Source organism: Cetorhinus maximus, chromosome 9 (genome assembly GCF_964194155.1).
Source record: "Cetorhinus maximus chromosome 9, sCetMax3.hap1.1, whole genome shotgun sequence".
Lineage (NCBI taxonomy): Eukaryota > Metazoa > Chordata > Chondrichthyes > Lamniformes > Cetorhinidae > Cetorhinus > Cetorhinus maximus.
In genome coordinates this window covers 23658286-23672988 of record NC_135887.1, presented here as the reverse complement: position 1 = coordinate 23672988, position 14703 = coordinate 23658286, and the positions used below count along the sequence as shown (strand labels likewise).

General features: G+C 48.1%; 1 protein-coding gene across 1 annotated transcript in view; it reads left to right on the top strand.

Annotated features, from left to right (window-relative positions):
- The window catches only part of LOC144684451 (bridge-like lipid transfer protein family member 2), an 80664-nt gene that overhangs the window by 20570 nt on the left and 45391 nt on the right, over window positions 1–14703 (top strand). The window contains exons 9-16 of the mRNA XM_078548243.1: window positions 664–776; window positions 1385–1452; window positions 2791–2918; window positions 3442–3560; window positions 6955–7118; window positions 8383–8674; window positions 10472–10677; window positions 13405–14458. Of these exons, the coding sequence (XP_078404369.1) occupies window positions 664–776; window positions 1385–1452; window positions 2791–2918; window positions 3442–3560; window positions 6955–7118; window positions 8383–8674; window positions 10472–10677; window positions 13405–14458 (2144 nt within the window). The remainder of the gene's footprint in view (window positions 1–663; window positions 777–1384; window positions 1453–2790; window positions 2919–3441; window positions 3561–6954; window positions 7119–8382; window positions 8675–10471; window positions 10678–13404; window positions 14459–14703) is intronic.

The window sequence follows — 14703 nt, the reverse complement described above, 5'->3', positions numbered from 1 at the left end:
TTGTTATTTTCAACAAGAACTGGCTGCAGGACACTCTTCCCAGTCTGCTTCCCCATGCTGCTGACTGCTGGACACTCTTCCCAGACTGCTTCATCGCGATGCTGACTGCAGGACACTCTTCCCAGACTGCTTCATCGCGATGCTGACTGCAGGACACTCTTCCCAGACTGCTTCACCGTGATGCTGACTGCAGGACATTCTTCCCAAACTGTTTCACCGTGATGCTGACTGCAGGACATTCTTCCCAGATTGCTTCACTGTGATGCTGACTGCAGGACACTCTTTCCAGATTGCTTCACCGTGATGCTGACTGCAGGACACTCTTCCCAGACTGCTTCACCGTGATGCTGATTGCAGGACACTCTTCCCAGACTGCTTCACCACGATGCTGACTGCAGGACACTCTTCCCAGACTGCTTCATTGCGATGCTGACTGCAGGACTATCTTCCCAGACTGCTTCACCGCGATGCTGACTACAGGACGCCCTTCCCAGACTGCTTCACAGCGATGCTGACTGCAGGACACCCATTCCAGACTGCTTCACCATGATGCTGACTGCAGGACCCTCTTCCCAGACTGGGCTGTTTTCCAGCTGTTTAACCTCCTTTAGTCTCTCTCTTAGTGCTGCTGGATCTGATTTGTGGTCTTCTTGTTTTTCCCAGACACCTGCATGGGAACCTGAAGCTGCTTAGTTTCCACTACGAGCCCGAAGACTTTTACCGGATAATGCCACATCTCATTCTGCCTCCCATGAAGATCCAGCTAATCCTAGAAGGTTAGAACCATCGGAGGAGCAGTAACATGTCGCACTCCATGGCACGGCCTGGTACAACACCCATTAGCGAAGCAGCTTATCGCGATGGACCCAACTTGATGATGTTTGTTGCTGCACGCTGCTGCTTGGGGTCCGTGGAGACTCTCTGGGGCTTGTTGAGGGGAGGTCTGTGGTATACTGTGAAATTGCTCATCAAGTGGGGCTGACCTTTGGGGTGGGGGATGTGGGTGACCTCCCAGGGGGTTGTGGTCTGCAGTAGGTGAATGAGTGGCGGCCTTGGTGGGAGCAAAGGGCAGCAGCTCTGTGTGCAATGCAGAGTGGACTGGCTGTCTAACCACGAAGGGGGCACATGTACCCGTCCCACTGATAATTGTAAATATCTATATTTTTAAAAGCATGATTGACACACCCTTTACATGAAGCACTTTCATATTAATGGGGTATTGTAAAATTATAATTTTAGATCGGTTGGTTTCCATGATTATTTGAAAAGGGGTCCTTCATCTGAATAAGTTTGGGAACCACTGGTTTAAAGGAGCAAGGCTGTTTATTGACTGGTCCTCTCTCTCTCTCTCTCCCCCTCTCTCTCTCCCCCTCCCTGCCTTTAGATGGATTGCTCTCGTCCCAGAGTCGGCAACGGATCGGGAGCCTGAGCCGGCTCAGCAGCTCCTTACAGGTGAGTGAGCCCACTCAGTGACACCAGGGAGTCCTAGAGCTGCCTTTTGCTGTGGCCGCAGGCAGTGACAGCAACATCCTGACATTCAGTTCCCAACCTGCGCCGAGTCTGCTGGTTCCAGGGATTGGCACCAACTTGCATTTATATAGCGCCTTTAGTGAAACATCCGGCCTTTCACAGGAGATGATCAAACCAGATTCCACACTGAGCCAGTTAAGGAGATATTAGGGTCAATGACCAAACGTTTGCTCAAAGAGCTAGGTTTGAAGGAGTGTCTCAAAGGCAGAGAGGCTTAGGGAGGGAATTCCAGAGCTTAAGGCCCGGGTAGCTAAAGGCACAGACACCAATGGTGGAGTGATTAAAATCAGAGATGGTAAAAGAGGCCAGAAATGCAGGGATCTCAGCGGGTTGCAGGCCATGTTTACAGAGATAGGGAAGGGGTGAGGAAGTGATTTAGATAATCCTCCTCTTCCTGGTACCATGTCCTAAGAGGACGTTGGTGACCATAGACTTCTATTGGATTGCTCCATGATTATTCTTGGTAAAGTACTGCAGTGGTTTGCTGTTGCCGTCTGCAGTATGGCTGACTAGGAAACTCCCCCACTCTCACTGCCTGCCATTGGTGTGTGTTGGAAGGATTTACAGGCTGATAATCAACCTGTTTGGCCGTCTTATGAACACACCTTCCTTGGCATCAAGTCCTGAAGTGGGGCTTGAACCCAGAGCTTCTGACCCAGAGCAGAGGACGCTACCCACTGCTCCACAAGACCTCCAATTTAGACTCTAACCCTTCTGAATATTAGAGGGACAAGAGATTGACCAGACTGACTGTCCCACACGTTTAATTTCTCCCCTCCCCATCTGTCTTAACTTTCAAGGCAAAGCTTAGATTGTGAGGGTGATCCTGGGATACAATTTAAGTGCAGGTTGGGTGGCAGAATAGCTTCTGAAAATATCCTATTGAAGGGAAGCTAATCCATTATACCATCACCATCTAAAGCTGATCAATGTTCTCACCAGAACTCCTTGCTGAGTGAATTATGGAATGATACAGCACACAAGGTGGCCATTTAACCCACTGTGCCTGTGCCAGCTCTTTGTAAGAGCTATCCAATTAATCCCACTCCCCTCCTCTTGCCCCATGGCCCTACAAATGTTTTCTTTCAAGTATCTATGATTCTATTTATCCATAACCCTTTTGAAAGTTACAATTGAATCTGCTTCCACTGTCCTTTCAGCCAGTGCATTCCAGATCACAATAACTCAGTGGGTAGGTCGCTGTGAGTTGTTTAGTATGCAGTGGAGCTGAAGTTGTTTCCTGTTTTCTGTTTTTTTTAGATCACGGGCATTGATATTTCTGCTTCTGTCACTGTTCACACTTGCACTCTTCACTATCGACACTCCGAGTTTTCACACTGGCTGCTCTTGTCAGAAAAATCGGCAGCATCTCAGTTTACAACTAAAAGGTTTGTGTCAACTCGCACACCCGTCAGCGCTGCTGCATTCTTTATTTTCTTATTCCTTAGCAACACTGTCAAGTTTAGTAATCCCTCCCCCTCCCCACCCCCCCACAGCACCCTATGTTACTGACTGTATCTCTACTGATGTTAATCCAGCTCCCTCACACTGTCACTCAGTAACCCCTCTCCCCCCCACAGCACCCTATGTTACTGACTGTATCTCTACTGATGTTAATCCAGCTCCCTCACACTGTCACTCAGTAACCCCTCTCCCCCCCACAGCACCCTATGTTACTGACTGTATCTCTACTGATGTTAATCCAGCTCCCTCACACTATCACTCGGTAGCCCCTCTCCCCCCAGCACCCTGTATTACTGACTGTAACTCTACTGATGTTAATTCAGCTCCCCCACACCATGGGACTGGATAACTGCACTCCCATTCTAGTGTAATGAGATGTGACTGATCCCTACTGCGTTGCTTGCTGAGACCCCACCTTTACTCTGGTTTTATTCTGTGTTTAATCAGGCAAATTCCTTGGCTGAGTATCCCCATCACCATCATGTGTTCACTGTCGAATGTGAGCAGCTCTCTCCAGTTCCTCGATACACCAGCCTTTGCCCTGGGCTTCAGGTCTGCTGTTGCAGGTAAGAATACTTAAGATCTGCTTTTATTCGAACTCTGCTACATCACCCCATTAACCACCTCACCCATACCCCCTTCCTAATCCTGCTTCTCTGCATCAAATCAGTTAGATGGAGAAATATTTATTTGTTTATATCACAAAGCCTTTCGTATACGAGTGGATCTCCTGTCTTGCTCATAGCACGTCCAGGGCTGTCGCTTCCACCATAGAGTGTAGTTGACAGGACTCTTTTAATTCCTTCGCAGGAGGCGGGTGTCGCTGCCAAGACCAACATTTATTGCCTAACCCTAATTGCCCTTGAGAAGGTGGTGGTGAGCTGCCTCCTTGAACCACTGCAAGCGTCGCAGTTTTGGTACAGCTGAGTGGCTTGCTGGGGCACTCCAGAGAGCAGTTAAGAGTCAACCACATTGCTGTGGGTCTGGAGTCACCTATAGACCAGACTGGGTGAGAATGACAGATTTCCTTCCTTAAAAGACATTAGTGAACCAGATGGGTTCTTGAAAAATCCATTACTCGGATGAGTTTGCTTAATTCCAGCTTCATTTATTAACCAAATTGAAATTTCCTCAGCTGCCGTTGTGGGACTTGAACTTGTATCTCCAGGTCATTAGTCCAGGCCTCTGGTTACTAGCTGAGTTACATACCATTATGCTATCATACCTATTTAGGTGAAATAGTATTAGGGAGTGGGAAATAACTGGACCTGACTGAGTAAATGAAACTCTATCCCCCTTTTAAAGTCACACAGTAATCTTTATTTTGCCGTAAATTATTGTGTCCACATTTATAATGGCGGCTGCCTATGAAACTATCACGCTGTAAATACACTGTTCCACCAATGGCAGCACTGCAGCTTGACAAGATTACACAGGAAGCTGCCATTAGGAATGTGGTCATAATTCGTAATGGAAAATTTACCGGAAACAGCACACAGGTGAAAGTTATTAATATGTTACTTCAGATGTTGCTGGTTCTCTCTTCGCTATCTCTTTTCCTGTATGTCTCTGATGCTTTTTTCTCCCTGTCTATCTGCCTCCTTTTTTGCCCCCCTCTGTTTCGAGCTCTCTTTCTGACCTCTCTTTCTTTCTCTCTGTCTATCTATCTGTCTGCCCATTTCTGTCCTACTGCGCTCTCTCTCTCTCTCTCTCTCTCTCTTTCTGTCTCTTTCTGTCTCTTTGTCAGCCCCCACCATCTGTGACTCATTTTCCCTCTTTCTCTGCCCTCTCCTTTTCCTTCTTGCTTTCTATCTCTTCCCTGCTGATTCTCTCTCTCTGCAGTTGTCTCCCTCTTTATTCCAATTTTCTCTGTTTCTGTCCCCTGCTGTTTTTTCCCTTTTCTCTATTCAATTATGCCCCTATCTGCCTGTCACTCTTTTCCACTTTTCTCTCCTTTTTTCTGGTTTATTTTCTACCTTTGTCTTTCCTGTTTAACTTTGTTTTGTTCTTTGCTCTCTTTCCCATTTCTGTTGTTTCCCAGTGTCTTTGTGCTCTCTCTCTCTCTCTTTCTCTCCCTCGCGCGCTCCCTCATGCGCTCTCTGGTGCTCTCTCTCTCTCTCACTCATTCTCTCGCGCTCTCTCTTGTGCTCTCTCTCTTACGCTCTCTTGTTCATTCTCTCTCTCGCTCTCTCTTATTCTCTCTCGCTCTCTCTTATTCTCTCTCGCTCTCTCTTATTCTCTCTCGCTCTCTCTTATTCTCGCTCACTTTCTTGGATGCTCTTTCTTAGACTGGTCTGTATTTTGGTGCCGCCAGTGGCGGCTGGAGTGTGTGAGGTGTGGAGGATAAACATTCGGCTGAAGGTGGGGCCGGGAGGGATGGTGGCAGAAGGTGAAATGACAAAAGGAAAAGTAAATCACTACGATTCGCAGGGCATGTGCAAATAAGGCGCCAGTCCCAGACACATAATAGAGTTGGTGGGGGTGAGAAATATAATGTAAATAAACAAAGCTACAAACAAGATTCAAACCATTGCTGCTTAAACCCCACACCTGAGAATGATGCCAGAGTACAGGACAGTGCAACATACCCTCAGCGCTTCCTCAGTACTGACCCTCTGACGGTGCAGCACTCCCTCAGCACTGACCCTCCGACGGTGCAGCGCTCCCTCAGCATTGACTGCAGGACACTCTTCCCAGACTGCTTCATCGCGATGCTGACTGCAGGACACCCTCAACACTGACATGGCAGGTACAGCACGGCCTAGATACAGAATATGAATTAACTGACCATAATCTGTTTTTAGCAATGTTGGCTGAGGAATAAATATTGGCCAGGGTGCTGGGAAGAACATTACTTCCGCTTTTTCAATTGTGGCCGTGAGTTCTTTTACATCCACCTGAGAGGGCAGATGGAGCTAGAAAGATAACACATACTAAAGTGCAGCGCTCCCCTCAATACTGACTCTCTGACAGTGCAGCACTCCCTCAGTACTGACCCTCCGACAGTGCAGCACTCCCTCAGTACTGACCCTCTGACAGTGCAGCGCTCCCTCACTACTGACCCTCCAACAGTGCGGCACTCCCTCAGCACTGACCCTCCGACGGTGCAGCACTCCCTCAGTACTGACCCTCCGACGGTGCAGCACTCCCTCTGTCAGTGCAGCATATCCTCAGTGCTGACCTACTGACAGTGCAGTACTCTGTCAGTGCACTGGGAGTGTCAGCCTGGCTTTCATACTCAAGTCTCTGGACTGGGAAGAGATGAGTGTGTTACCCACTGAGCCACAGCTGACACAAGAGCTTGTGACGAGAAAATGTTTTGTCCTCCACCAATATCAAGGAAGATGAAAGAAAAATTAAAACCATTAATTGGAAGATTTAGTTATTGGGATGTGCTAATTGATAGGTGTTTTAAAATGATGATGTGTTTCGATAAGAGTTTGTAGGAAGAAACGGTTTCTACCAGCAGGAGGCTAGTACCGAGAGATATAAAGTAATTTACAAAAGAATCAGAGAGATAAACAAGGATAATATTTTCTCCACAACGAGTTGTTGTGGTCTGGAATTTGCTGCCTGTAAGGGCTGTGGAAGCAGAATCAAATTCCAAAAGGGAATTGGATAAATACTTGAAAAGGGAAAACACTTGCGGAACTTTGGGGAAAGGGCTGGGGAGGAGGAGAGGGAATGGGACTAATTGGATAGCTCTTTCAAAAGAGCCAGCTCAGGCATGTTGGGCTGAAAGGCCCGATTGTCTGCTGTAAGATTCTGTGTGCAGTTAGGATTAATTAGAAACAAGTGCTTCCTGAGACAACCCAGCTAGTAGGCATCATGGGAGAGATGCACTGTGGATTGTGGACAGTTTTGTTTCCAGTTGTTTACATGGCATCTTTTTAACTATCTGGATTCAGTGTACCCTGTGAGACCATGGCGATAACAATGAACCCTTCTGTCACCACACAGACACCCAGCACCTGAAGACCCACAATTCTCACTGGCGTGGGAACCTGGCGGTGAAGAATCTTTGGTGGCGGGCAGGGGAAGGGTCACAGATTGCGAGAGCTCCCCCTCTGGCCAGTACACATGTGTGGGGAGATGCTCTTGTTCTGGAGTCATTAAACCTGCAGGTAAGCTGCAATAGCCTCTTTCTGTGTTAAGTAACCATTCTATGATTCTATCAGAGCAGGGTGGTGGTGGCCAGTGTGGGGGTGGGGGGGGGGGGGGGGGGGGGGTGGGGGGGGTGGTTGTGGGGGGGCGGGGGGCTGTTGCGGGGAATCACACTGTGATTGGAGAGCGCAGCAGGTATATTCACTGTATGATTGGATAGTGACTGGGGCATATCGCACCGTATGATTGGATAGTGACTGGGGCATATCACACCGTATGATTGGATAGTGACTGGGGCATATCACACTAGATGATTGGATAGTGACTGGGGCATATCACACTATATGATTGGATAGTGACTGGGGCATATCGCACTATATGATTGGATAGTGACTGGGGCATATCACACTAGATGATCGGATAGTGACTGGGGCATATCACCTATATGATTGGATAGTGACTGGGGCATATCGCACTATATGATTGGATAGTGACTGGGGCATATCACACTAGATGATCGGATAGTGACTGGGGCATATCACCTATATGATTGGATAGTGACTGGGGCATATCACCTATATGATTGGATAGTGACTGGGGCATATCACACTATATGATTGGATAGTGACTGGGGCATATCACACCGTATGATTGGATAGTGACTGGGGCATATCACACCGTACGATTGGATAGTTACTGAGGCATATCACACTATATGATTGGATAGTGGTAGAGGCATATCGCACTATATGATTGGATAGTGACAGGGGCATATCACACTATATGATTGGATAGTGACTGGGGCATATCACACCGTATGATTGGATAGTAATTGGGGCATATCACACCGTACGATTGGATAGTTACTGAGGCATATCACACTTTATGATTGGATAGTGACTGGGGCATATCACACTGTATGATTGGATAGTGACTGGGGCATATCACACTATATGATTGGATAGTGGTAGGGGCATATCGCACTATATGATTGGATAGTGACAGGGGCATATCGCACCGTATGATTGGATAGTGACCAGGGCATATCGCACTATACGATTGGATAGCGAATGAGGCGTGTTCCACCATATGATTGGATAGTGACTGAGGCATTTAGCACCATATGATTGGATAGTGAACCAGGGCATATTGCACTGAGAGGTTGTGATTGGGGGATGAGTGATTGGCTGCTGGATTATGGGGGTTGGATGAATTGCGTGAAGCTGGGGTCCCTTGTTCTCGGGACACAGGGCCAGCCTCTGATTCTCCCATCTCTGGTTCTAGGGGAGTTACAGTCAAGCACAATCCTTAACCGGGGATTTTGCAAACACTCTAACCCTGGATGGCACGGTGAGTGAGCTGCAGGTGGAGATCTCGGACACAGCGGTGGAGTGTTTGTCCAAAGTGTTGTCACTGATCCATGAAGACCGGGAACAACATCTGGGAGAGAAGTTGGAGATTGAACCCATGTCTGTAAATATGGATTTGGATTCTCATGGTGGATCAGAGGTCCATCTGAATAAGATAAACATTAAGCTGGACGATATCACTCTGTGTTTTCTCTCCAGCGTAACAGGTGGGTTGGAGTCGATCTCTCTTCCTTTATCGTCCTTGGTTTGTTTCTTGATTTTTAGGAAAGGAGTTGGCCATTTTACCCCTTGAACTTGCTCCTTCTTTCAATCAGAACATATTAGATTATAAAACACTGGCTTGATTGCAACTGGATTATTGAGTCCAATTCTAGGCACCACACATTACAAAGAATGTGAAGGCATGAATGAGGCTGCAGAAAAGGTTCAGAAGAATGGTTCCAGGGATGAGAGACTTCAGTTACATAAGCAGATTGAAGAAATTGAGTCTGTTTTCCTTGGAGTGGAAAAGGTTGAGAGGAGATTTGATAGAGGTATTCAAAATCCTGAGGGGTCTGGACTAGATAGGGAGAAACTATTCCCATTGGCAGATAGATTGAGAACAAGAGGGCATAGATTTAAGGTAATTGGAAAAAGAAGCAATGGCGACATGAGAAAAAAACTTGTTCACGCAGTGAGTGGTTAGGATTTGGAATGCACTGCCTGAGGGTGTGGTGGAGGCAGATTCAATCATGGTTTTCAAAAGAGAATTAGAATTGGAAGAGGAAAAAGATTGGGGTTGCGGGGGAAGGGCAGCAGAATGGGACTAAGTACATTGCTCCTGCAGAGAGCTGATGGACTGAATGGCCTCCTCCTGTGCTGTAACCATTCTATGATTCAATAGGAACACTATCCAATTAGATTCTGGTTGGTCTTTAGAGGGAGCAAGTGTGGTTCTTATTGAATGACGAAGCTGGCTTGAGGGGCCAAATGGTCTTCTCCTGCTCCTATGCCTTATGTCCTTGTGACTTTATTGTGCTTCCTGGTTTCACCACTGAACAGCCAGCTCGAATTCCTTCTTCTGGATTTACTCACCAGAGAAAGCAGTTTTGCTGTTGAGTCCCTTTAAACACCCCAATCAGATCACCCCTCAACCATCTAAATGCAGATGAATACAAGCCTAGTTTACACAACATACCTGTATAATATAACTCTCTATGCCCTGATTCTTGCATAGATTTCCATTCAACCATTCCAATGGTTTGAGGTTAGCCCAGGCTGACGCCATACATGCTGTCTAGCAGGGAATCACTGGAAAGTGAGCAACAGGAGGAACCCTGGCTTATTTTTCCCATTCCTCACCCTAGATGCCAGTTTTTTTCAGATTAATTTTTGGGTTGTTGTCGTCGCTGGCATAGCCAGCATTTATTGCCCATCCCTAGTTGCCCTTGAGAAGGTGGTGGTGAGCTGCCTTCTTGAACTGCTGCAGTTGATGTGGTGTAGGTACACCCACAGTGCTGTTGGGGAGGGAGTTCCAGGATATTGACCCAGCGACAGTGAAGGAATGACGATATATTTCCAAGTCAGGATGGTGAGTGGCTTGGAGGGGAACTTCCAGGTGGTGGTGTTCCCATTGTCTTTCTAGGTGGTGGAGGCCGCGGGTTTGGGAGGTGTTTCAATGCCCCTTGGGCTAAACATTGAGAAGATTAGACTAAGTTCCTGCCCCTGATCACAATCCATTAACCCCACCAGAGTCTGTGGATATTCAGTCAGGATAGGTTTGGGCTAAGTTCCAATGCTCTGTCCTCTTCTCCACTGGGTGGAAACCTCACTAACAATCACTGTCTATTCACATCTGAAGCTTGGATGCCTGGGTGAGGCTGTCTGACATCGATAGAAACCGAATCCCACCAAGAGGAGGGTATGAAATTAACCCGAGGGTCAGGAGGTTGGATTGGGGTGGGTGTTGAAACCCAATGTTCAGTAGCTGAGCTGTACACTCTGCTCTCTCTTCTGTCATGCAGGTGCCAGTGTTTTACAGGTCAAAGCCTTTTCCATTGATAAAGGCAAAGAGAGCTTAATCTGTGAGGTGGAGAGTCTGTCTCTGATAGTGGTCAAGATATTAGAGGACAGCATGGATCTCCGGCCCAGCACCTCAGCCAGTCCTGAGCCTGTCCTTGCCATGTCCCACTTCTCCACAGCTTTCTTTCCACATGGCTGGTCCTTTGAGGTAAGAAATCCAAGATTGTGGGCGTGAGGCTATTTAACAGCTGACAAGCCGTTAAAGTCAGGTGATACGGAAAATGTGTGAACTAAATTTGAACACTATTGATAAAATCGAGGTGGAACTTGTCTTATCAGTTTATCCTCTATTTTTCTTTTTCCTTTTCTTTCATCTATCTGTCTGCCTGTAAATTTGTATAAAGAGGGATTGTAATTTCAAATCCCCCCCATAGCCTCACCCTTCCCTATCTCTGTAATCTTCTGCAATCCTCTGAGATATCTGTGCTCCTCTAATTCTAACCTCTTGCACATCCCCAATTTTAATCACTGTACCAAGCTTTCAGTGCCCTGGGCCCTAAACTCTGAAATTCACTGTCTAAATCTCTCTGCCTCTCTCTCCTCCTTTAAGACGCTCCTTAAAGCCTACCTCTATGACCAAGCTTTTTGTCATCGGCCTTAATATCTACTCATATGACTCAATGTCAAACTTTGTTTGATAAGGCTCCTGTGAAACATCCTAGAGCATTTTACAATGTTCAAGGCGCTATATAAATGCAAGTTGCTGTTGAATGTTTCTAGCATTTACACTTGTTGCAATGCAGGGAGGAGAGCAGCTCAATTGGCCTCCATTCCCCGGGTTAAAAAAACAAACTTGCATTTATACAATACCTTTCATGGCCGTTGTAATTGAGAAATGCAGCAGCCAATCTCTGCACAAACAGCAATGCAACAATGACATGATTGTGACAAAGGTAAAGTTTCCCTCCTCGCCCTTATCAATCTGTCTGCAGCCTTTGACACGTTGAACCACACCATTCTCCTCCAACATCACTTCACTGCCGCCCTGCTGGGTGGGATTGCTCTCACCTGGTTCCACCCTTATCTATCTAATCATAGCTGAGAATCACTTGCAATGGCTTCCCTTCCTGCTCTTGCACCGTTACCTCTGGTGTCCCTGAGGATCTATCCTTGGCCCCCTCCTATTTCTTATCTACATGCTGTTCCTCCTCGACATCATCCAAAAGGTAGGAGTACAGCATTGAGATAGAGGATCAGCCATATTGAATGGCAGAGCAGGCTTGAAGGTCCAAATGACCTACTCCTCCTATTTTCTATGTTTCTGTGTTAGTTTTCACATGTAAGCTGATGACACCCAGCTCTACCTCACACCACCTAACAGCACTGTGGGTGTACCTACACCACAGGAACTGCAGCGGTTCAAGAAGGCAGCTCACCCTGACCTTCTCAAGGGCAACTAGAGATGGCCCAGCCGGTGAACCCCACATCCTGAAAATTCATAAATAAAAACCTCTCTCGCTTCTTCCACTGTTGCTAAATTATCAGATTACTTATCCGACATCCAGCAGAAATTTTCTCCAGTTAACGATTGAGAAGACTGAAGTTTCTTCAGTTCCCACCACAAACTCCACTCCCTAGCTACCAACTCCATCCTTCACCCTGTCTTGAGACTAAACCAGTCTGTCCACAACCTTGGTGACCCTGAGATGATTTTCTGATCATATATTCGTGCCTTCACTAAGACTGTCTATTTCTGCCACTGTAACATCACTGACTTCGTTCCTGTCTCAGCTCACCTACTGCCAGAACCCCATCCATGCCTTCACTACCTCTAGACTCGACTATTCCAGGCTGGTCTCCCACGTTCTACCCTTTGTAAACTTGAGGTCATCCAAAACTCTGCTGCCTGTGTCTTAAGTCTCACCAAGTCCAGATCATCTATTAACTGTTCGGTTCTCTGACTCACCTTAGCTCCAGGTCAACCAAGATCTTGATTTTTAAATTCTGATCCTTATTTTCAAATCTCTCCATGGCCTCCCACCTCGCTATCTCCAGCCTGTCAATCCTCCGAGATATCTGCATGCCTCTAATTCTGACCAGTGGTGTTGGTGCCTGCAGCGGCCAAGGCCCGAAACTCTTGAATTCTGTCCCTGAAGCACTCCATCTCACTTGCCTCCTTTAAGATGCTCCATAAAGCAGACTTCTTTGACAAAGCTTTTGCTCACCTGCCCTAATATCTCCTTATGTGGCTCCCTCAGTACTGCCCCTCTGACAGTGCAGTGCTCCCTCAGTACTGATCCTCCGACAGTACTGCCCCTCAGACATTGCAGCACTCCCTCAGTACTGACCCTCCGACAGTACATGCTCCCTCAGTACTGCCGTCAGACATTGCAGCGCTCCCTCAGTACTGCCCCTCCGACAGTGCATGCTCCCTCAGTACTGCCCCTCAGACATTGCAGTACTCCCTCAGTACTGACCCTCCGACAGTGCAGCACTCCCTCATTACTGCCCCTCAGACATTGCAGCACTCCCTCAGTACTGACCCTCCGACAGTGCAGTGCACCCTCAGTACTGACCCTCCAACAGTGCAGTACTCCCTCAGTACTGCCCCTCCGACAATGCATGCTCCCTCAGCACTGACCCTCCAACGGTGCAGCGCTCCCTCAACACTGACCCTCCGACAGTGCAGCACTCCCTCAGCACTGACCCTCCGACAGTGCAGCGCTCCCTCAGCACTGACCCTCCGACAGTGTCAGCCTAGAATATGCCCTCATCTTCAGAGTGAGGCTTAAACTGCGCTGGACCAGCTCAGCCGCACGAGAGAGCGAGAATGCTGCCTATTGAGGCACGAGTGACAATGGGGGTTTGGGAGGTGTGGTCAGGGAATACGTGAAAAATAGTAACATTTATGTCTAATAGGTCGGTTTTGTTTCAGCTGAGTTCCTTCGATGACATCAGCGTGCACTGGGACCCTGTCAGCCACATACATCTGTACCAGCACACCCAGGAGGCATTGCGTCTGTTCGAGACTCTTCTGAAGGCCGTGTTGTTGTCGTCGAACATAAATGAGCAGACACTGGGAGGGGAGGGGAGAAGGCCCCTGGAACTCGAGCTTGAGCTGAAGAGCGTGATGGTCACAGCGCATGTGACAGCCAAGAAGTTTGTGCAGCTGCAGGTGGAGAACCTTATTGTCTCGTCCAGTGCTGTTCAGAGACTGGTCCAGTCATCACAGCTGGTGCTCAGCTTCGATGGACACGACATCTTTTTGTTGAAGGGGATGTCCGGGCGGGTGGAGAGACAATGGACCGAGCCCCCATCCCAGCGCGGCCGGCGGGATTCTCTGCGCTCGGTCAGGAAGGAGCTGTGGACCGTCAGGTTCTCCAGCATCACTGTGGAGTTCCCCTTCCGCTACGAATTCTCCCAAACTTTCGACAGGTGTGTGACCGTGCAGAAATGGCTGAAGGCCCTCCACAGTCGGGCAGGGCTGGAGGAGGGTCAAAGGACAGTGGGGTCACTGCCCCCTGACCTGGAACTTTATGTCAGCCACTTCTCTTTTGTCTTCCTGGACAATGTCTTTGAGGTCAAACTGCGCGACGACTACGAGCTGATGAAGGATGAGAGTAAGGAGAGTGCAAAGCGGCTGCAGCTGCTGGACGCCCGGGTGACAGCACTCAGGAAGCAACATGGGGAACTCCTGCCTGCCCGCAAGATCGAGGAACTGTACGCAGCCCTGGAGCAGACCAACATTAACATGTACGTGCAGCGCTCTCAACGACTCTATGCTAACACGCCCATGCGCAAGGCCCTGCTGACCTGGGTGGTGTCAGACCTGGAGGTCATGGCCTCAGTTGACCCCTCAGTGTACGGAGTTGACAAGGTGATGAACCAGATGGAGAAGATCGACTCCTCCAGCCAATTTCCTGAGGATGGCCTCCAGCTGACCATTCAGTGGTTCCGGAATGTGAAGTTTGCAGCCAAAGCGTTTCTTGGTGAGTCCAGGTAGAGGATTGAGACTGTAACAATAAACCAGGGATGCATTCCTCATCCCTCTCAATTGAAATGTTGTGGGGGGCATGCTTCTTGACGCCTCCGAATCAAAAAGTCAATGGGTTCAGACCCCAATCCAGATACATGACTACATAATCCAGCATGGCACTTTAGAATAGTATGCGCGGTTGGTAGCTGGTCAGGAGGAGGAGTGCAGTACTGAGGGAGTGCTGACTGTCAAAGGATA